The sequence below is a fragment of the Diabrotica virgifera genome, chromosome 5, assembly GCF_917563875.1.
Source record: "Diabrotica virgifera virgifera chromosome 5, PGI_DIABVI_V3a".
Taxonomy (NCBI): Eukaryota; Metazoa; Arthropoda; class Insecta; order Coleoptera; family Chrysomelidae; genus Diabrotica; species Diabrotica virgifera.
In genome coordinates, this window is record NC_065447.1 from 258,092,833 (window position 1) to 258,116,319 (window position 23,487).

A 23,487-nucleotide genomic window follows, 5' to 3' on the forward strand; every position below is an offset into this window, starting at 1 on the left:
TTGAAAAATATATTAATATGTGGAAATTACTCTGTAATTAAATACAATATTTAAAAAATGAGCCTGTACCGCCATTAAGAAGAACAAAAAAATACACTTTCTTCAAATAAACTTTTTTATCCGATGCCTAGATTTTGTGTCATTTTGGAACTACTAAATTTTTTTATTTCATTAGTAGTTCCAAAATGCCACAAAATCTAGGCATCGGATAAAAAAGTTTATTTTAAGAAAGTGTATTTTTTGTTCTTATTAATGGCGGTACAGGCTCGTTTTTTTAATATTGTATTTAATTACAGAGTAATTTCCACATATTAATATATTTTTCAAATTGGGCTCTGTACCGTCATTCTTTATTATATTACGAATATGTGTGCCAAATATCTCGAAAAAATATTCAAAACTACAGCCGCAATCTTGGAACGCGTTTTGGCTACCTGTTGATCGCTACTGTATCACCTTAACATAAATATTGAAATTCAAGGCATAGTGCAGTCATTAAAGCGTAAAATAGGTTTTTACCTCCGAAATTTTTTACTATGAACCGATTTACATGAAATTTTGGAATTAGGCTTATCTTACCCTTAACTTCAAAAGTGATATTGACCCGAACTCCTTTTTTATTTTTAAGGGGTTAAAACAACCCCTTAATGGAAAAATTGACATTGAGCCATTTTATCGCCAGAAAACGTGTTTAATAATAAAGAGTGACATTTTGAAGTGTTTTATAACACAATAACCTCATGTTAAACTCATTTTGATTTCCTTGAAAACCGTACAACCCTTACAAACAAACCCTAAATCGAAAAAATTTACAAAAAATTAATTTAGTATGACATAAAAAGATTTAAATATAGAGTAAATGATATTTTACGTCCTCTATCTTAATTATCATATTGTTAACCCCCTCTCAACCCATAAAATCAACCCCTTGATTAAAAATTGTATAAACAATTTTTTTTGATAAACTAAAAAGGATTTAAATATCGTTCCACATTATCGAAAAAGCTATGCTGGAAAATCATATGCTCAAGTTCTTTAACGTTTAAAACTACCCCTAAATTAAAACATTGAATATGTATGATTATACATTTAAAAATGTTTAGTTTACTAAGTAGAAAAAAATACGATTCGTTTTTGGACCATAACTACTTCAATTTTGAAGCTATCACAACTTATAAAAAACCATTTTGAAGGTAATTAAAAGAGCTACAACTTTTTCGTTATAATATATAGTGAAAAACCTTTTATTTTGAAACGGTGAAGGGTCAAAAGGCTGGAGAGAGACTGTGATTGCACTACCGCGCGCTCTTTAATCAATCATAACTTCGTCAATTTTTGTGTGATAGGAAAAACAGACAAACTAATTTTTTTTAAAAAAAAACCTATTTTTTATTATTGCACTTTTTACGTATCTTTCATTATTTTTGAGACATTATGAAAAGAAGGTTTTTTTTTTTAAATTCGAAAATTTTTTTTCTTAAAATCGTGATTTTAGGAAAATTCTTCTGAAAAAATCCATCAAACTGTTTATAATATTAAAGTTGATTCTAGACGCAATACGATTAATTTTGGTGAAAACGGCACTTATGAAATCCATTGATTTAAAAAAAACATTAGATGTTCCTCTTTTTTTTCATTACAGCTCACCCATTTTACGTACAAAAGACTTTTAACAGTGCTCATTTTAAAGCTTATTTTAAGCACTATAAAATCCTTTCTCATTAGCATGCATAAAATTTATTCGTTCTCCGCTAGATGGCATTGAATACATCGATTAAATTTCACACAAAATAAAAAACTGCTTTGATCTTCAATATTTCTCTTAATGTTGCATTTAGAACACTCTTTAAAAAACCAATTTGTTCATTTTTTTACCTGCTATAATTTTATTCAGTATACTATTATCGTTAAAATGCATATTTTTGGAGATATTTGCAAAAAACTGTTGAAAATCGTGAAAAATGCCGAATTTTCAATTGCCAATAACTTGAAAAGTATTAAGTTTTTGAAAAAACTTTATACAACATTTTTTGCTCTAAATTAGGTCTTCTATCGATATCTAAGGTTATTTTAAAAAAAAAATCCACCACCGAAAAGGGGTGGCAACCAACCCCAGGGTGAAAACAGAGTTCGGGTCAATATCACTTTTGAAGTTAAGGGTAGGATTAGCCTAATTCCAAAATTTCATGTAAATCGGTTCATAGTAAAATATTTCTGAGCTAAAAAGATTCAATGACTGCACTAGCAACAAAATAGAACAGGTAGAGACATTTAAATACCTTGGAATAATTACAAATAAGAACGAGGCCCAAGAAGATGAAATTAGGAATAGAGTAATAGCAGCCACAAGAACATATCTTTTTCTGTATAGAAACTTCTTAAATAAAAAGGAAATGACAAGGAAAACCAAAATGGTAATATTTAAAACAATTCACGTAGGAAATGAGGTGTTTAATAAAGTCGTGGAAGCTAGGACAACTAATAAAAGACGTAGCGAAGATATTATAAGAGAACTAAATGTAAACACATTAAAGAAAACAATTCATGAAAAGAAATTAAAATGGACTGGACACTTATGTAGAATGAATGCAAATATACAAGTTAAAATGACATGGGAAGCGAGGCCGATAGGGGAAAACAGGAGAGGCCGACCAAGGAAAACCTGGAATACAAGTGCAATGCAAATATTGAAGAATATAGGAAAATCGTGGTAGGAAGCCAAAGAATTAGCTAGGGACAGAAAAAAGTGGCGTAAGTTCGCAGAGAATAACGAGTAGACAGTTGGACACCTTCCTGTATAAAAGGAACATTGATTATGTATGTATGTAAATAAAGGACATAATATCGCTATAATAGAATGCCAAAATTATAGGCACTAAATTCTGCGAAATTCTGTTTGTAACCAGAGTACACAATCTTGTGCAGTATGGATCTAGTTTTTCGCCATTTTCGCAGATCATTTTGCCGTCGTGTAGGTGATCTTCCTCTGGTTCGTTTATCTGTTATTGGTTTCCATCCAATTAACTTGCGTGTCCACCTTCTATCCTTGTCACATATTTTGAAGATCAGAGTCTCTCCCCATTTCTCGAGATCTAGTCCATCATCTACTGGTGACTTATTATCTTTCATTTTACCCATTGTTTGTCTGATGTCACTAAGCGTTATATCTAGAATCAATTCAGAACCTTGATTTAATATGGTTTAGCTAATGCACACGTCCATTTCACAGGTCATTCTATGGACTTTGATAACACCCATATTCTTCATCAAGAGAACAACAAATTCAAAAGGGAATTTGTCCTATATCTTCCTTAATGATTCCTCTATTAATGTTAAAGGTGACATCAAAAATCTGAGTGATATATATCATCTGTTACTCAGATCAGATACAAGCCATATATCGAGTTTACATGACGCCAATTAGAATGAGAGCAAGTAGAATAATTAATAATAATTCTTATAATAATAAAATAATTTTTTTCTTTCCAGTTATTTAACAATAATTTCAAAACCGGCCCTGATATTAAAAACGTGAAGATGAAATGTATTGCATAATTTTTTTATCTATTATCAAAAGTACCTTTTTTTACGGTAGCCCTCTAATATTTGCTGATCTGTAGATAATTAACGATTACGTTCAAATCAAAACAGTTTAAAGATTCAATTGAAAAAATTTAATCTAGGTTTAATCTTTGTGTCAATAAAATTATAGTAAGGATTGTAATATAGTAGATAATTCGGTGTTTTATCTTTAAAGTTTTATATCTGAAAAGGGGAAATGTTATTTTAATATTGTTTAACTATGAGTTCTTCTTCTTTATTGCTCTTCTTCTTCTTCTTCACGTGCCATATCAGAATTATCCGACGTTGGCGATCACCATTGCGAAGACTTTTCGATCTTATGTAATATGGAATAGTTGTCCTGCATTTGATATCTGAGTCCATTCACGAATGTTTTTTAACCAAGAACCTTGTTTTCTTTCTGCACCTCTACGGTTCTCTATTTTGCCTTTAAGGATCAGTTGTAATATTTTATACCGATTTCCCCTCACTATATTTCCCAGGTAAGACATTTTCTAGTCTTTAGCAGTCTTTAGCAGTTCTCTGTTGACCCTTCTAGTACTTCCTCAGTAGTTTTTCTTGCTGTACAAGGTATTTTCAGAATCCTTCTATGAATCCACATTTTCAATGCTTCAATTCTGTTCATGATCGATACTTTAGCGTTCACACTTCTGCATCATACAAAAGTACAGACCAAACATAGCACTTAACCAATCTTTGCCTTAGTTCTAAACTGAGATGTTTATTAGGGAAGTGCAATTAGAACGAAAACATGCATTGTTTCGGAAAAATTCAAGCAAGCTTATATTTTTCTAAAACTTTTTTTGTTAGTTTATATACATGGTAAAGTAAAAAGTTCTACTCGCAGATTTGGCCGCTAATAGTTTATTAATTGTTTAAACAATAACAATTGTTTTGTATAAATAATTTTAAAAATATCGTTAAAGGACATCGCACACATCTTATGGAAAATATAATGTCACTCAAATTCAATAAAATTTATACGATTAGATTCGTTTTAATATAACGATCAATTCTTATCATTGCGCCAATTCTTAATTATGATTAATTACGGCGCAAATTGCAATTAAAGTTTATCGAAATCACATTTTTGGAGTCCATAAAATGTTAGTTTACAATCATTATTGCTCTGAGTGCTATTCATAACAGCTTAAATCCCGCTGGGCCTAAGCGGATTAGTGAAACTAATCCGCTGATTTATGGAGTACCGAAAATTTGGGTATTTTAAAATATTTTTTCTCTTTCTAACTTATGTACCTACCCATTTGATTTTAGATTTATTTATATCAATTTCTGCTCCTATTTTTGAAAATAGAGAGTTGGCGCAATGATAAGATTTGATCGTTAATTTAAAACGAATCTATTGGTATAAATTTTATTGAATTTGAGTGACATTATATTTTCCATAAGATGTGTGCGATGTCCTTTATCATTCTGCTTTGATCAAATGTGTTTCTATTTTGTTTTTGATTATGCTGAATCCGAATATGGCATTGCAATTTGAAAATTCTTATACAGAAGCTCTTATACAGTGTGTTTGCTTAGCTAGGATCCACATGAAAAACTTTTTTATTATCAATTTTAGGAAAAAAAGTTATTCTTAATAAAATGCTCTGGATAGTCAAAAATCTAAAACTCAACCATTAGGTATCAAATTTTATCAATTTTATACGAGTTATGTCAAAAATATGAATTTTGTTAAAGAGTAAAGTACATTTATATTCCGAAATATCAAAAAATGCTATTATGAAAGGTTGTTGGAAATTAGAAACTATGTCTAAATATACAATTACATCATTCTAATCGAAAAAAAAAAAAATTAAATTTTTTCTCAAATTACGAATACTCATCATCATTTTATTACAATTATGATAACTATTTTATTATCACTTTTACGAAAAAAAGTTATTCTTCATAAAATGTTCTCCCTGGTATAAAATCTAATATACAACCATCAGATATCAAATTTTTTTAGTTTTATACGAGGTATGTAAAAAATATGAATTTTTCTTAAGAGTTGAGTGCCTTTATTATTCACAATATTTTAATTAGAAGGATGTAATTGAACACTAAAACAAATTTTTTAATTCCAAACAACTTTTCTTAATAACAATTTTCGATATTGTGAAATATAAAGGTACTTTACTCTTGAGTGAGATTCATATTTTTTGACATACCTCGTATAACATTAATTAAATTTGATATTTGATCACTGCACCTTAGACAATATAGACAATATATGATGCAAAGTATTTTATAAAGAATAACTTTTTTTCGTAAAACTGATAATAAAAAAGTTATCAATGGGTTCCAAGTTACGCAGACATACTGTATAAGAGCTAAAAAAAATTTTTTTTGCTGAACATTTATTATTGTTGAAGCTTATTATTAAATGTATTTTAGGTAAGTTTTACAGAAAAAAGTTTTGATCACTTTGTATAAACATTTTTTTAGCTGGTAATTTTCGGGTTTTGATTACATTTTGGTTATCTTTCTTAATTTTCTTAAAAAGAAATAGCTTATTTCATTTCTAAAGTAAAATAATTCAGTGCATTTTAAAGATTACATCCCAAGCTTTACAAAAGCACTTATAAAATTGTAATAGATCTGTTCAAACTTGAGTAATACCGTCTTAAAGTGGTGGTAATTCTACAAAACTACGAAGATTTCAAAAATTCCATTTTTTGATACGTCATATCATTTGAATTAAATTTTGAGATTTTTTTTGAATGAAACATCATTTAGTAAGATGCTTGAAAGGTAAGTTGTGCAAAATTGAGAGAGTTTTATAAGAAAAATTGTATTAGTTACACATTTTTAAATCATTTTTAAACAAAATTCATGTAAGGCTTCACTTTCCGCCCACACCGTACTTATGCCCATACATTTTATTTCTTTCTATTATAACGATAAGATAGCTTAATTATTCTTCTTTCATGTTCAATTTGTAAAATTTCATTTGATCCATTAGTCAAAGAATTACATTAAAATAACTTAACCGTGCACTTCGCCGTACGTTAGTTTACAGTGCGCCAATTTTTGTGAGAAGGGTGACTTTAGCGTTGTAAATAAAAAATTATAGAAGATACAGATTTAATTTTAGAAAATTCTTTATATCAGGTTTTTTTTTGTAAATTTTTCTAAATTTTTCAATGGTCAAGTCAGTTTTTTTTCTAAAATTTATATTTTCGGAGTTATCTAAAAAAACATCTATTTTCGCAGCTCATTTGTTTAATAAGAAATGAAGTACCCACTTCTCGAGTAGAACTTTTTGATATGTTGTTTATTAAACATTTCTTAATGAAATTATAAAAAGGTCTGTCTTGTTTGATTTTTTCCGAAGTGAAAATCTATATGCACTCCCCTATATTGCAAAGAAATGATTTCATTTTCAAACGAGTAGTTTTAGTCATTGCTATTCTACGTTTTACCTTGTGCGCTTATTAGGCAAAATGGCTTTCAATGTGCAACTTGATATTTGTTTTTGCAAAATACTGCATCTACTAGTTTAGAGCAGATCAACCATGAAAGCGATGGAACGACCACTTACTGGAGGCACATTTACATAGAGACAAAGAGTAATGTCTACACAAAAAGAAGAAAAAGAACAAGGATTTCACATGATCTTTATTGACTTGATTGGGAAACATTGTATCCTTCTTCTTCTTAAAGTGCCCTCTCCTTAATTAAGGTTGGCTACTTCAATTGCCAACTCTTGTCTATCTTATTAGCTGTTCTTATTAGCTGTTCAAAATTTAGCTCTGTCCATTGTCGGATGTTTCTTAGCCACCATAGTCTTTTTCTTCCTAGTCCTTCCTTTACCTCTACTTTTCCTGTCACTATTAGTCGAGTATATGGCTATATAGTATTACTCTACACTGTGTTGAAAAGTTCTGGTTCTTTGCCTATTCTAGGTAGCACTTTCTCCGGTAAATCCACATTTCAAAGGCCTCCAATTTATTTATAGTTGATGTTTTAATGGTCCACGTTTCAACTGCATAGAGAAGACTCGACCAGACGTAGTAGCATTTTGATAAACGTAGTCGAATTTCGAGTTTTATTGGAGAATGATTGACTTTTTCAAACGATTTTCTGGCTTGGTCTATTCTTCATCTTATTTCTAGATCAGTATTTAGGCTGCTCGATCCAACACCCCAGGTACCTAAATTTATTGACCTGATCTAAAATGTGCCCGTTTATTGTGAAAGGTTGTGGTACATTCTGGTTTTTTCGGATTGGCATCACTTTTTTTTCTTAATATTTATTTTCATATGGAATTTCATAAATTTCTATGGAATTAGAGGTATTTTTTTGAATTGGTTCCAATCCTACTTGAATAATAGGAAACAACTAGTTATAGCAAATGATATTGACTCTAGTCTCAAAAACATTGTATGTGGAGTACCACAAGGTTCAGTATTGGGTCCTCTTTTGTTCCTTATCTTTATAAATGACATCACTAATTTAAAAATCGATGGGAAAATTTTTCTTTTTGCTGATGATACCAGTATCACTTGGAGCAACTCAACTATTGCATCTCTTCATGAAACTATAACTTCGAATCTAGTGACGATAAAGACCTGGTCTGACTCTAATTTACTCTCTTTTAATGTAGTTAAAACAGTAGCACTTTCCTATAAAGGAGCTCTTCAACCCTTGCCTCTTAATAACAGCCAGATCAGTACCGTTGATTCTGTAAAATTTCTTGGTATCTTTTTTAGACAGCAACCACAAATGGTCCCTTCATATTGATTCGTTAAGTAAGAAACTCGCCTCAGCTTGCTATGCAATAAGATCTGTCTCAAGGGAACTCAATTTAGCATCTTCTAAAATAACATATTTTTCGTTGTTCGAGTCTTATCTTCGATTTGGTCTTCCTTTTTGAGGTTCTAGTACAGCTGCTCAATTTTATGTTATTTTTAAATTGAAACAAAGAGCAATAAGATATCTGTTTGGCCTCAGAAGATCTACACATTGCAGAAGTTACTTCAGAGATCACGGAATTTTAACACTTCCATCTTTATATATTCTAGAAACGGTTTGTTTAATTCGTAAACACCTTCATGTCTTTCCAGCAAGGCCCAATCATCTTTACTCCATTAGAAATTCAATCTTTTATATTTATTTACCGATCCCATCCAATGAGTTAGTAAAGAAATCTATATTATATTCCACAAAAAAACTTTACAAACCATCTCCCATCTCCCTTTACAACTTAAATCTGCAACATCTTTCCCAAAGTTCCGTAAAATGACAAAAGAGTATCTATCTAAAAGACCATATTATTCAATAGAAGAATTTCTTAATGAATAACTAAGAAAATTGGGTTTCACACGCAGTAGCTTAAACTATCAATTCCTAATGTTGTATTTTATTTCTTGTAAGTATGTTCAATTTGCAATTTATATAAATTTTGCAATTAATTGTTTTTGTCTTTGGTTTTATATCTTATATACTGTATATTGACGATTTATCTAATTTTAGTAATAATAATAATAATTATTATTATTATTATCTAATTTTAGTAAATTGTAGTTGTTATTTGTTATTTGTTATTGATATTATTTTTCTTTTGACTGTATGTAAGCTTTGTCCATAAAATTGTAAAAAATTTGAGTGACAGTAAAGCATATTTCTATTCTATTCTATTCTATTCTATTCTATTCTATTCTATTCTATATCCAATTGTTCACAGATTAAGTTGGTCCTATCGATGAGTCGTTATAGATCCAAGTCGGAATTATCCGCAATCAGCACCGTATTATCGGCGCATCAAATGTTGTATAGTTTTGCAAAGTTTTCGAATTTCACAAAAGTTGATAAGGTTACATACTGAAGATGATGCTAACAAATACAAATAATGGACTGATCATAGAAGGAAGTCTGACGTCAAATATGTTTTCGGTTAAAAGACAAGAGTTTAAGGCAAGAGGATCTGCTCTCTTCCGATTTGTTTAACCCTGTATATTTTAAATTGGCGTAATAATCACCAACAGTCCATAACAGAGCAGACTTTGTTTGGTTTGTGGCATTTGTTTCCAAAATAAATACGTTTTTAATTAACATGTTTTGCAATATAGACAGACATTTCAATTAACTGCTACAACCAAATAAAGCTTATTTTAAATTCGAAACTATTAATTTGTTCAATCACCTATTAAATGCGACTATTTCTATTGTTTACCTCGACAGACCAAAAATTTGCATTTATTATTTTAAATTTGACTAATCCTTTCATTATATGATGCACCGCCTACAGCCTGTAGGTTGAAACTGTTGTCATCGTTTAAAAATATAAAATCTAGCACATCATAAACGAAAGTTATGAAATAATTGGGGATATATCCTGTTTTAGACAAATTATACATAATTTGAATAGTAAGATGAAGATATATTACTATATACAATCGTTGCTTTTTATTTCGATGTGATTTTGTCATAATTTTATAGTGATGAACAGAGAATTTATTAGCGTTTATGCTCTATGACTGCATGAAAACCGACAAAACTGGAAGAAATTAGGGGTGGCCTGTGTTCAACTTTGGACGCAGAAGACAAGGTGATGATGGTGATTATGCTCCATGGTAAGGTAAAAAAAGAAACAGTACATCTGCACAAATAGATCGCCTAAAAATATTTAGCACATTCAATAAAACAAACCATTCAGCTAAGTCATTTCTGAAAATGTATCAATTTACACCATAAAATATAACAGTTTATCGTCTGTCTAAAATATGATAAAATATAATGTTGGAGTTAAATTAACATTTAGTATTTATTCAGGTATTATTGTATGGTGTGGAGACATGGACTCTTAATAAACAATGTCTCAATAGATTGGAAGCATTTGAAATGTGGACATATCGAAGAATGCTGAGAATCTCCTGGACAGACAGAATAACCAATGAAAAAGTACTAAGAAGAATAGAGAATAACAGGGAGATACTGGATTCCATCAAAATAAGACAACTGCAATACTTGGCCATATAACACGTGGTGACAGATATGACATGTGGAGTTCGAATAGGGGGAGAAACTATTAACAACATCAGATATGCAGACGACACCGCGATCATGGCTGAAAATGTCGAAGATCTTCAATTCCTTATTGATCGAGTCACTAGAGAATGCTCCAATAACGGACTTAACATAAATGCAACAAAGACAAAGTTACTTGTGGTTAGTAAACAAGACGTCGGCCCTATGCAACTAATTGTCAGTGATGAATCAATAACAAAAGTTAACCATTTTAAATACCTAGGATGTTGGATAAACGAGACACTAAATCCGGATGAAGAAATTAAAACTCGTATAGAAATTGCAAGAGGAGCATTTATGAAACTTAGATCTATTCTGAGCAACTCTCAGCTGAACTTACAACTAAGAATCAAGTTCCTAAAATGTTATGTGTATCCTGTTTTACTATATGGATGTGAAACTTGGATCATGAAGGTTAACATGATGAACAAATTAGAAGCCTTTGAGATGTGGTCGTATCGTAGAATGCTCAGAATATCTTGGGTTCAACGCATTTCAAACAGAGTAGGTCAAGGCGAAGGTGACTTAATGAAGATGATAAAAAACAGAAAACTTGAATATCTGGATTATATAAATGAGAGGTAGCAGATACAGGATGCTGCAGTTAATACTCAATGGAAAGATCGACGGAAAAAGAGGAATTGGTCGAAAGAAATATTCATGGCTCCGAAACCTTCGTCAATGGACTGGCTTATCAGCAGATCAATTGTTACATGCCGCACAAGATCGAGAACGATATCGGCAAACTGTTATGGAAGCTACCCACGCCTAAAAATTTGAACACGGTACTTAAAGAAGAAGAAGACAGATATGAACTCCTAAAATTAATAATGCAGGAAAAGATTCAAGGAAGGCGAAGCATAGGTAGAAGAAAAATGTTCTGGCTGAGAAATTTCAGAGAATGGTTTGGTTGCAGCTCAACTGAACTCTTTCGGGCTGTAGTGTCAAAAATTAGAACAGCAATGATGATTGCCAACCTTCGTCGCTGAAAATTTGCGAAACCATGATCGAACAAAGAAATAATAGAGGTGGTAGATACCATAAAAAAAGCCTATCGAATCTGGCTACAAATACGAATCCAGAAGACTAAAGATCATAACTTACTAAAATAGGAAAGTTAAAGAAACTGTGAACAAGAGAAAAAAATGAAAGGTAAGACGAAACTTGAAGAGATAAACAGATATAAGGGTGAAACTCCAGTATCTGAAGCATGGAAATTTATAGGAAGCCTCAGAAAAGATCACAAAGAAACAGAGAGATTAAACCCCATAATTATGTTAAAGTAGGAAAAATATTACAACGCACTATTATACAGGGTAGCGAGAAAGTATGGAAACACGGTAATTTCTCAGAAACCGCTTAAAGTATTTTTATAAATTTTGGTCGGTAAGCGTCTTCTAATGTGGCCGATATTAATGATATTATAGTGGTAATTACATTGTTGTCAAATCTTCAGTTTTTCTGTAAATCTAATGAACTTTCTTATTTTAAATAGAACACCCTGTATATTTTTTACGTTTTGCAGTCATTAAGAAATACTAATTATTTTTCATGTTATATTCCCATTTATTAAAAAAAAATTGTTTTAACAAATTATAAAAATCTATTTTGTCGGCACGGGTAGACATTATTTTAGGTTCTTTGGATTATTGGGAACAAAAAAGGTCTTTTGTAATTTTCCTCAAAAGTGAATCGTTTCCGAGTTATAAACAATTTAGAACTGAAAAAAATCGAAAAATGACGATTTTCAAGGTTCAAAAATACAAGTAAAAAAAACCATTTTTAAAATTAGGAAGTACCTGAATTCAAGATCAAACCTTTTTCTATCAGATCCCTATAAGGATTTTTGGCATGTTTTATTCTAAAATATTGTTTTTTTTTAATTGTTAACGAAGCTCATATGAGAGGACGGGCGATTGGATTACATTAATAACTAAAAAATAATGTTTTAGAATGAAATAAGACCAAATCACTTATCGGTATCTGATAATATAAGGTTTGAACTTGCATTTAGGTACTTCGTAGTTTCAAACATAATATTTTTACTTGTGTTTTTGAAGCTAGAAAATCGTCATTTTTGATTTTTTTCAGTTTTAAATTGTTTATAACTCGGAAACGATTAACTTTTGAGGAAAATTACAAAAGATCTTTTTGTTTTCAATGATCTAAAGAAACTAAATAATGTCTGCCCGGTCCGAGAAAACTGATTTTTACAATTTGTTAAAAATATATTTTTTTAATAAATGTACCAATAACTCCGAAATTATGGCATTTAGGTATAGGGAATATAACATAAAAAATAATCAGTATTCCCTAAGAACTTCAAGACACAAAAAATATATAGGGTGTTCCAAAACAAAATTTGTTTAATTAATTAATGTTTTTTTTTTAGAATGGTTTCCGAAGTGGAAATCGAAACGTCAAATAAATTTATTTTATAGTAAAATTGTGGCTTATTCCTAATAAAAGAAGTAAATTCTATTTAATTAATATAAAATTCGTAATAAGGATTTATATAGTATAATGTAATTAGAGTAATGGAGATCAGCTGTTATACGAAATTGCGTATAAATAGCTTCAATTAGAAATTGCCACGTAATTGTTGTCACTAATTAAAAATGTTTGCTTTTATAATATATGAATAGATGAATTGGAATACATTAAGCCTAATCAAAATATTTTGTTTTTACAGAGATTGGTAAAACAGGTCAGAAGAACATTTCAGAGAATATTTTTATAATCTTTTAACTAGTTACTTTGTATTTGTAGAGTAGGTACGACTTCCAATCATTTATGAAGTAAATGGCCCAACGACAGAACTCCAGAGCTTCCAGTAACTTACAAAATAGTAATTTGCATCTGATCACTCCAGGTGAGTTATTAAAATTTAATATTTTGTACAGTCCATTTTCCATTAGGCGACTTGTACTTTGGGGTATACAGTGAGAGGCAAAATTATGGAATAAATTCATTTTTTCCGAGAATGGGTGATTTTGGAGACAAATCCCGAAACAGGTCGATTTTATTTTTTAATTATGATTTTTTGCCATATATTATATCATACCAGTGACGTTATATGTTTACATGGAACAGTAAATCGCAAAGCTGCAGATATTGGATCCTCCCCCAAGATCTCCAGATCTTACACCTTTTGATTTTTTCCTATGAGGTCACTTAAAATCAAAAACTTACATCGGTCGACCACAACATTGACTTCTTCTTATATACTTTTGCCCTCTCAGGCGTCGGATTACAAAATTTAGAAGATTTATACGTTACTAATAAGATATACAGTAGCTCACAGCTTAAATGATGCAGTGGCTATTCAGTAAGACTAGCTTGTGTCAGTGGCTCAATATTTATTAGAAAAAAATTACATACTAAAATTAAATTACTTACTACAAGTCTTCTAAAACAGCATAATCTATTTTTTGAGTTTTAAATATACCACACTTATAGCAATAAATATTTAATTGTTTTATATACAGTATGTCCCTCAAACTCTCATATGGTATTTATTGATCTTGAGAAAGCATATGATAGAGTTCCTCGAAAGATTCTGTGGTGGGCACTCAATAAGAAAGGAGTCCCTGGTGAATATGTAAAGGTTGTGAGGGATATGCATGAGGGAGCAACGACTAGTGTTAGGACAGGTGTGGGAGAGACATACATTTCATGTGAAAGTAGGATTGCACCAAGGATCGGTGCTTAGTCCGTATTTATTCTCATTAGTTTTGGACCAGATAACAGCGAAACTACAGGGTAACATTCCATGGCGCTTAATGTATGCTGATGATGTCGTGTTAGTAGGAAATAGTGAAAGAGACTTAGAACAAAAACTGGAACAGTGGAGACAAGCTCTGGAGGAAAAAGATTTAAAACTTAGTAGGACAAAAACAGAGAATTTGCAATGTTCATTTAAAGATGGTTACTACAAATAACATGGTAACTTTGGATGGTGTACTGATTGTAAAAAGCAATAGTTTTAAGTACCTGGGATCGGTATTACAGAGTAATGGAGAAATAGATGAAGATGCATGCAGTATAATTAGGACTGGATGGATGAAGTGGAAGAAAGCGAGTGATGCGCTGTGTGAGAGGAAAATTCCAATGAAGTTGAAGGAAAAATTCTATAAAACAGCCATAAGACCGGCTATGATGTACGGAACTGAATGTTGGGCAGTGAAAAAGAAAGAGGAACAACGAATGCATGTGGCGGAAATGAGAATGCTTAGATGGACGAGTGGAGTGACAAAAAATAAGAGTGAGAGAGCATAAGAGAAATGCAATTAGGGAAGCCTACCCCGCATCGGGATAAGGCAATGAGAATGATGATGACAGTATGTCCCTGCAAGTTGTATCCATATGGAAAACTTTTTTATTATTAGTTTTACGAAAAAAAGTTATTTTTCATAAAAAGCTCCGCATGGTCCAAAACCTAAGATTTAACCATCAACTATCAAATTTTTTGAATATTATACGAGGTATGCTAAATACTTTGAATTTCATTCAAGAGTAAAGTAGCTTTATTTTTCACAATATTGAAAATTGCTATTATGAAAAGTTGTTTGGAATTAAAAACTATATTCTAGTATGACATTACATCCTTCTAATTGAAAATTTTTTTTTTTGAAAAATTATGGATAACTAACAATATTTTCAGTTATTTTAATTCAGATAACTCTTTTATTATTAATTTTACAAAAAAGTGATTCTTAATAAAAAGTTCTACATGGTCTAAAACCTAAAATCTTATGTCAAATTTTATCAATTATATATGAGGTATGTCAAAAAATATGAATTTCGCTCAAGAGTAAAATACGTTTATTTTTCACAATTTCGAAAATTGTTATTATGAAAAGTTATTTAGAATTAAAAACTATGTTTCAGTATGTAATTAAATCCTTTTAATTGAAATATTTTGAACTATAAAGGTACTTTACTTTTGATCTAAATTTATCTTTTTTGACATAGGAACTTTTTATTAAGAATCACTTTTTTTCGTAAAATTAATAATAAAAGAGTTACCTGAATTAAAATAACTGAAAATAATGTTAGTTATCCATAATTCTTAAAAAAAAAAAAATTTTAATTGGAAGGATGGAATTGCATACTAGAATATAGTTTTATTTCCAAACAACTTTTCATAATAGCAATTTTCAATATTGTGAAAAATAAAGCTACTTTACTTTTGAGTGACGTTCAAACTTTTTGACATACCTCGTATAATATTTAAAAAATTTGATATTTGATGGTTAAATCTTAGGTTTTAGACCATTCAGACCTTTTTATTAAGAATCACTTTTTTTCGTAAAATTAATAATAAAATAGTTATAGTCCGTTCTTTAACGGTAAAATATTGCAAAACCTCTAAATTTTAAAGAACCGCTTGGATTAACATGAATTTTGGCATACACATAGCTAACAAGTCAAAGAAAAAAAGTGATATTGTGCCGATATGTGCTTTTGCCCTGGGGGTGGTTTTCACCCCCTCTTGTGGGTGAAAAAATATTCGTCCAAAGAAAGTTAGGAAATGGATAAACTGGCTAATTTTAAGTAACTTTTCTTCTATAGAGTTTTTTCACTAAGTCAATACTTTTCGAGTTATTTGACAGTGAATATGTTCATTTTTTCAACAAAATAACCACGCTTTTAGACGGTTTTTCGTAAATACTCAAATTGTAAGTATTTTGTCGAAAAAACATTCGTAACAAAAATATAGCCTGTAAAAAATTAAAAAAAAATAGTGTATATATCACGTCTCTATACCTAGTAAGAGCAGAGTTATAGCTAATGAAAAATAGGTTCATATTCGTCAAATTCCAAATGGAATAATTTAACGTGAAATAACCAAAAATTAAGCACATTTCGGGAAAAATTCATTAAAACTTATTTAAAGTGTTTAAAAAAAGCTTCATTTTTGTTTTATAAAAAAAGTTTCTAACATCAAAATTAAACGAGTTACGCTCAAAATAAAGTTAGTCCCTTTTGGTATTGGTAAAAAAATCGAGAAAATCACCCCCTAATTAGTATCTTAAATGAACTTAATCGTTACGACTTCACAAGTTTCTTGACTCGTGTATATATTGTTTACATGATCTGTAAGTTTCATCGGTTCAAAGTCCTTATTATTGAAAGGGCTGTAGTTAAAACGGGTTGAACGAGTCACTGATCACGAATGTATGAAAATTTAGAAACACCAAATCTTAATCAATTTTTGTCTAACAGAAAAACAAAAAAATACATGATATTCAGAAAAGCAAATCTGACTTTTTTTGGTTCTCGAGATTTTTGGTATCTCTAACAATTTTTAAGTTATTTTGAAAAAAAGCATATTTTTCAAAATTTAAATTTTTAAAAATTTTACTTTGAAACCAAATTTTTTCAAAAACAAGCACTTTGACTCGATCAAACTTACAGATCATAAAAACACAACATAAGTAAAATAATTTGTGGATCGGTAATGATTAATTTCATTTAAGTTGCTAATTAGGGGGTGGTCTTCCCGATTTTTTTTTTACAAAAACAAAAGGAACCAATTTTATTTTGAGCGTAACTTGCTTAAATTTAATGCTAGGAACTTTTTGTAAAAACAGATATAAAGCTTTTTTTAAACAGTTTAAAAAAGTTACAATGGATTTTCCCCAAAAAGTGCTTAATTTTTTGGATATTTCACGTCGAAATATTCTATTTGAAATTTGGTGAATATGAATCTATTTTTCATTGGCTATAACTCTGGTTCTACGAGATCCACAGACCTAACGCGTACACCATTTTTTTTACTTTTTTATGTGCTATATTTTTGCTAAGAACGTTTTTCGACAAAATAATTACTTTTTGAGTTATTTGCGAAAAACCGTCCAAAAATGTGGTTATTTTGTTGAAAAATGAACATATTCACTCGCAAATAACTCGAAAAGTGTTGGCTTGGCGAAAAAACTCTATAGAACAAAAGTTACTTAAAATTAGTCAGTTTACCCATTTTCGGGCTTATTTTGGACATATATTTTTTCACCCCCGAGATGGGGTGAAAGTCACCCCAGGGCAAAAGCACACATCGGCACAATATCAGTTTTTTCTTTGACATGTAAGCTATACGTATGCCAAATTTCATGTCAAACCCAGCGGTTCTTTAAAATTTAGAGCAAAAACCGTGAAAGAATGGACTATTATCAGAATTGAAATAACTGAAAATAATGTTAGTTGACCATAATTTTTCAAACAAAATTTTTTTCAATTAGAAGAAGGTAATTGCATATTAGAATATAGTTTTTAAATACAAACAACTTTTCATAATAGCAATTTTCAATATTGTGAAAAATAAAGCTACTTTACTCTTGAATGAAATTCAAACTTTTTGAGATACCTCGTATAACATTCATAAAATTTAATATCTGAGGGTTGAGTCTTGGGATATGGACCATGCAGAACTTTTTATAAAGAATAACTTTTTTTCGAAAAATTAATAATAAAATTTTTTTTCCATATAAATATGCCAAGTATGTATATGCCAAAAAATCATAATTTAAAAATAAAAATTGATTTGTTTCGGGATTTTTCTCTAAAATGGGTTATTCTCGAGAAAATAAATTTATTCCATAATTTTGTCCCACACTATCTTTATAATGTCTACTAAAACCAAGTGTAGGAAGAATAATTGACATTTTTTAATAAAATATATGTCGTAGTAAAATATAATCTTGTATAAGAAATGTATAACAAAAAATGATTTAAATTGTGAAGGATTTCGTGTCAATAATTTTATCATCAATATTACTTAAAATTTATTTAATCGACAAATGCTCGATGTTAAGTTTCATGTATCAATCAAAGTAATTAACTGGTATCGAAATGTTGTTACAATCTACCTCATAAACCAGTTGAAAAGAAATAAAAATCTAGATAAAGGATTTATTTTCGGTTATCAGTAAACAGCACATGAAAATATTTGCAAAATATTGTATTTTTGTGTTTATTTAATTGATTTGTTTATAAATTGTCAGGTAAGATAGTCAGAATTTTTTTACATAAAGAAATAATATCCACGAGGAAAATAAACTTCCTGTAGCTGGCTGTATACCATAAATCACAAAAATGCCAAGTTTCTTGTAAAAGGTATATATTAAAATACCCTAAATAAGGGTCAAAATACAAAACGTTTTCGGATTAAGGAATCCATCATCAGTGTTTAAAAGCCAAAATTTGCATGCCTGAGCCACCAAAATGTATAGGGTCGTCAGTTGGCCATTGAAATCCAATATGTGAGGTTTTCACCAAAAAAAAGTTCCAACCACGTGGGGAGAGTCCTGTGTTGCCCTGGGTAACATCCAGGTTTATCTATTACATCCGATGAATTTTATATAAATATGTAAAACATCTTTATTATTTACATTTAAAGGGTTTTTACCCTATACATTTTGGTGGCTCAGGCATGCAAATTTTGGCTTTTAAACACTGATGATGGATTCCTTAATCCGAAAACGTTTTGAATTTTGACCCTTATTTAGGGTATTTTAATATATACCTTTTACAAGAAACTTGGCATTTTTAAAGAAATAATAGACGAAGCAACGAAGCACTAAAAAGCAAAAAGCCTAAGAATTTTTTGCAGTAAGATGAATCGTCATGCAACTTTTTGCATTCAATTCGAGAGAGTGTCAGGCAATTTTGTGAACTAAATTGATCTCCGGCAAAAAATTTTGTGCATGAGAAAATGTATTTTCAAAGTGCATCTCGAAGAGATGGAAAATGAAAAATTTAGAAATCAGGAAATATTGACGCAAATGAGTTCAATTATTATATTTGGGGGATTTGGAGGTAACTGAACACAAATTTGGTGGTCTCCGAGGTACCTAGAGCCCAGGGCCGAACTCGTCGCCTGGGACGATCGAATAATTTAGAGGACGATTGAATAATTCGCGAAATGAAGATTGGATCGAAAAACTGAAAAAAATGTGTTCAATATTTTTCAAAAATCTATCAAATGACACTAAACACGACCTCCCACTCCATCCCCTGGAAGTGGGGTGGGGGTAACTTTAAAATCTTAAATAGAAGGCCCATTTTTACTTTATCGTACTATATACGTAGTATAGTATAATATTACTTTATCGTACTATATACGTAGTATAGTATAATAGATAGAGTTATAGGATCGTGCAAAAAAATTTTTTCAGATTTCACTTTTTTTCGACGTTTTGAGTCCAAAAAGCAAATAAAAAAACATGTCGGAAGTATGTACGTACGTACGTATGTCGCCACCGCCCAGCAAAAACTACCGGACCGATTATGATGAAATTCGGTATGAGTAAGTTTAAGAGAATTTTGTCGAGAAACTAAGCTTTTAAAAAAAACCTCTCAAAGGGGGGCCGAAATAGAGGGGTTATTTAGGGCCCATTTTTGCAAATTTTTACCGAAATGAATGAAATTAAACTCAATGTAAGCTCATCGATAGGTAAATAAAAATACGGAATTTGACATTTCCAAATTCAAAATGGCGGCCAACATGGCCGACCGCCCACCCGACACATTTCTTGTTTAAAAAAGAAAACTTGAAAAGTGAAAAATTGTTTAAGATAAGTTTAATTTGAAAACGTCGTTATATAGCCTAAAGATGGGGCTATAAGAAGAATGTTATTGTTTTTCAGAAAAAGTTACGGGTTGCCTATATTTAAGGGGTCAAAATTTGACATAAATTTGAACTAGATTTTCTCAAAAATGGCTCCAAGGAATTTTTTTATTTTTTGGTATGTTTTTGATATCCTGTCGTTAAATTGAACAATATTATTCAGATTTCTTAACTCCCTATAGGAGGCGAGTTATGAATTTTTTATAAAAAAATGTTTGAGTGCCCGTAACTTCCTTCATAATAGAAACTTAAATTTTAAACTTTGCAGACATATATGGTACTTTATTATCTATTATCACAATAAATTTTACCAAAAATATGGCTTCCGGTTGAAACGGAAATGAATAAAAAATCTTAATTTTTTAGATGCGCCCTGTATATTTTTACATATTTTGAAAGAATGAAAAATTACCTTTCCAATGACATAAAATCCGTTGTTGTACCTCAAAAACTCGAAAAGTTACGGTAAAGAGATTTTGCTATAATCTTAAGTGTGTCCTCTCTCACGCGATCATAGCAGAGCATTATTGTAGGGCAGTCAATGAGGGTATTTGGCTCCGAATGTCATCCTACTACATTGATGTACTTGATATTTTCACAGTAAGTAGGGAATAGCTCAAGAAACAAAATCTACCCTATATACTATGGCGCTTTTTTCTTGGGGCGGTTCCCACTTCTTCAAGGGGGTGGAAAATTTGTTGGTCAAAATAAGCACGGAAGTGGCTAAAGAACCTATGTCTAAGCAAAAACTGGCCTATACTTTTTTTTGAGAACTCAATACTTTTTGAGTTATGCGTAGTTGAAAATTGGCCATTTTCATTGAAAAATGACACCTTTTCGGACGGATTTTTTGTGAATATCTTAAAAACCATGCATCGAACTAAAAAAACTATATAAAACATTATTTAGATTATAAATAATAAAGAGATTCGTTCCTTCGTAAATGTTCTATTAATAATACAAAAAGAGATATGGTAGGTGAAAATAGTTTGTTTTTTGGTGCATACTCAAATTGGTGTATTCAACTTAAAATAACAGAGGAACGGTAGGTTTTAGGTGTATAATGCTACCAACACCTTTTGTAGTGTTTGAAAAGGCCTTTAAAACGAGCACCGTTAAATGTCGGTTACATACAAATTGAGTGAGATATGGTGTAAAAAAATATATGACTAATGAACTTTAAGGAAAAATGAAAAGTATATACATTTAACTCCCCATCCAACATAATTTAAATGTATTGTTTTTCTTTTGCAATACCTTTTAATATAGTGTTACTTCTACTTTCAAAAAGTTGAACGAGTTTAAAATGAATGGTTTTTGTAGAAAATGTGATCAAATTATAGAATGAATTTTTAAATTTTCTTAAAAATCTTGCTTTTTCTCCATGTAATTCGAAAATAAAAATATTTCACCCCTGAGAAGTGGTGGGAACCGCCCTCATGATAAAAGCGCCATAGTATATAGGATTGACTTTAAATTAGGAGATTGGGCTACTCCCAAAATTTCCTTAAAATCCATGCAGTAGGATAGAATTCGGAGATAATATCTTGACTGGCATAATCGAAATAGAATGAAATGTAAATAATGTAAACTATTAATTTCTCAGAAAAATGAACTAATTTGAAATTCTAAAATATCAAAATAACGAGTAACTTTGTTATTTTTATAGAATGCCAGTATCTAGTACCATAACGATAATAGATCGGTACGATAAAGTTCTCGGACGACCCTTCCGTCCAGCGTTTTTATTACAGATTTGGATTGCTTATTTAAAAATAAGCAACTTTTATTCGAGAAAATTTTTCGAATTGGGGATAGATGGCACTACAATCGAAAAAAAAAAACGATTTATTGTGATACCATAGGTAAATTATAGAAACGGTCTAATACCTCGAAAAATAGACTTCCAAATAAAAGAATAAAATATCCGTATATAATATTTTTCATGAACCTATCGAATAACATCAAATACGACTCTCCACTCCACCCCCTGGAGGTGGGGTGGGAGTTAACTTTAATATCTTAAATAGGAATCTCGATGTTTTATTGCAGATTTGGATTCCTTATGAAAAAATAAGTAATGTTTATTCGAAACATTTTTTAGAATTGTTAATAGATGGCGCTAATAAATAGTGTTTTTCCGATTATAGCGCCATCTATCCATAATTCGAAAAAATGTCTCGAATAAAAGTTACTTATTTTTATGTAAGGAATCCAAATCTTCAATAAAAAATGGGGGCTCCTATTTAAGATTTTAAAGTTACACCCCACCCCGCCTCCAGGGGGTGGAGTGGAGGGTCATGTTTTATGTTATTCGCTAGATTCTTAAGAAATATAAAACACGTATTTTTTGGTTTTTTATTTGAAAGTGTATTTCTCGAGATATTAGACCGTTTATATAATTTACCTATGGTATCACGAAAAAATCGTGTTTACCAATTATAGTACCATCTATCCACAATTCTAAAAAATAACTCGAATAAGAGTTGCTTACGTTTACGTAAGCAATCCAAATCTGCAATAACAAATGGGGTTTCTATTTAAGATTTTAAAGTTACCCTCACCCCACCTCCAGGGAGTGGAGAGGGTGGTCGTGTTTAGTGTCATTCGATAGATTTTCAAAAATATTGAACACGTGTTTTTCAATTTTTCGTCCCGCGAATTATTCGGTCGTTCCAGGCGACGAGTTCCGCTCTGGGCTCTAGGTACCTCGGAGACCATCGCCGTCATGAAATTCGTGTTCAGTGACCTCCTAAACACCCAAGTATAAAAATTGAACTCATTTCCGTCAATATTTCCTGAGTCCTAAATTTTTTATTTTCCATTGCACAAATTTTTTGCCGGAGATCAATTTAGTTCACAGAATGGCCTGACACTCTCACGAATCGAATGCAAAAACTTGCATGACGATTAATTTGTAATTTTTTCTAACAGTTTTATACAGCTCTCCTATCACCCTCCAACTTCTGCGTCAACATTTTTTTGCTCTCCTCCACTAACTGTATGTCATCAGCAAAGACCATTGATCCAGGAGCTACCTCCCTTACTTTCTATGGTAGTAAATCCATGATAAACCTTGGGACCACACTTAAAAAAAATTATAATCGCTTTCTAATGAGACTTTTTTTATTCAGTTATTCATGTCAAGTCGGACAACTTTTCTAATACGGACAATTTTCGGGAGGGGGACATCTCGTAAATACATATAGAGGTTTCTAAACTTTGGTGCGTCCGACAAC

At 30.7% G+C, this 23,487-nt stretch overlaps 2 protein-coding genes across 4 annotated transcripts in view; one reads left to right on the forward strand and one right to left on the reverse strand.

Moving 5' to 3' along the window:
* The window catches only part of LOC114324831 (protein O-mannosyl-transferase TMTC1-like), a 176,401-nt gene that overhangs the window by 89,681 nt on the left and 63,233 nt on the right, over positions 1-23,487 (reverse strand). The window lies entirely within an intron of this gene.
* The window catches only part of LOC114324849 (aquaporin AQPAe.a), a 119,972-nt gene continuing 109,892 nt past the window's right edge, over positions 13,408-23,487 (forward strand). The window contains exon 1 of the mRNA XM_050651165.1: positions 13,408-13,492. Within this exon, the coding sequence (XP_050507122.1) occupies positions 13,423-13,492 (70 nt within the window). The 5' untranslated portion in view covers positions 13,408-13,422. The remainder of the gene's footprint in view (positions 13,493-23,487) is intronic.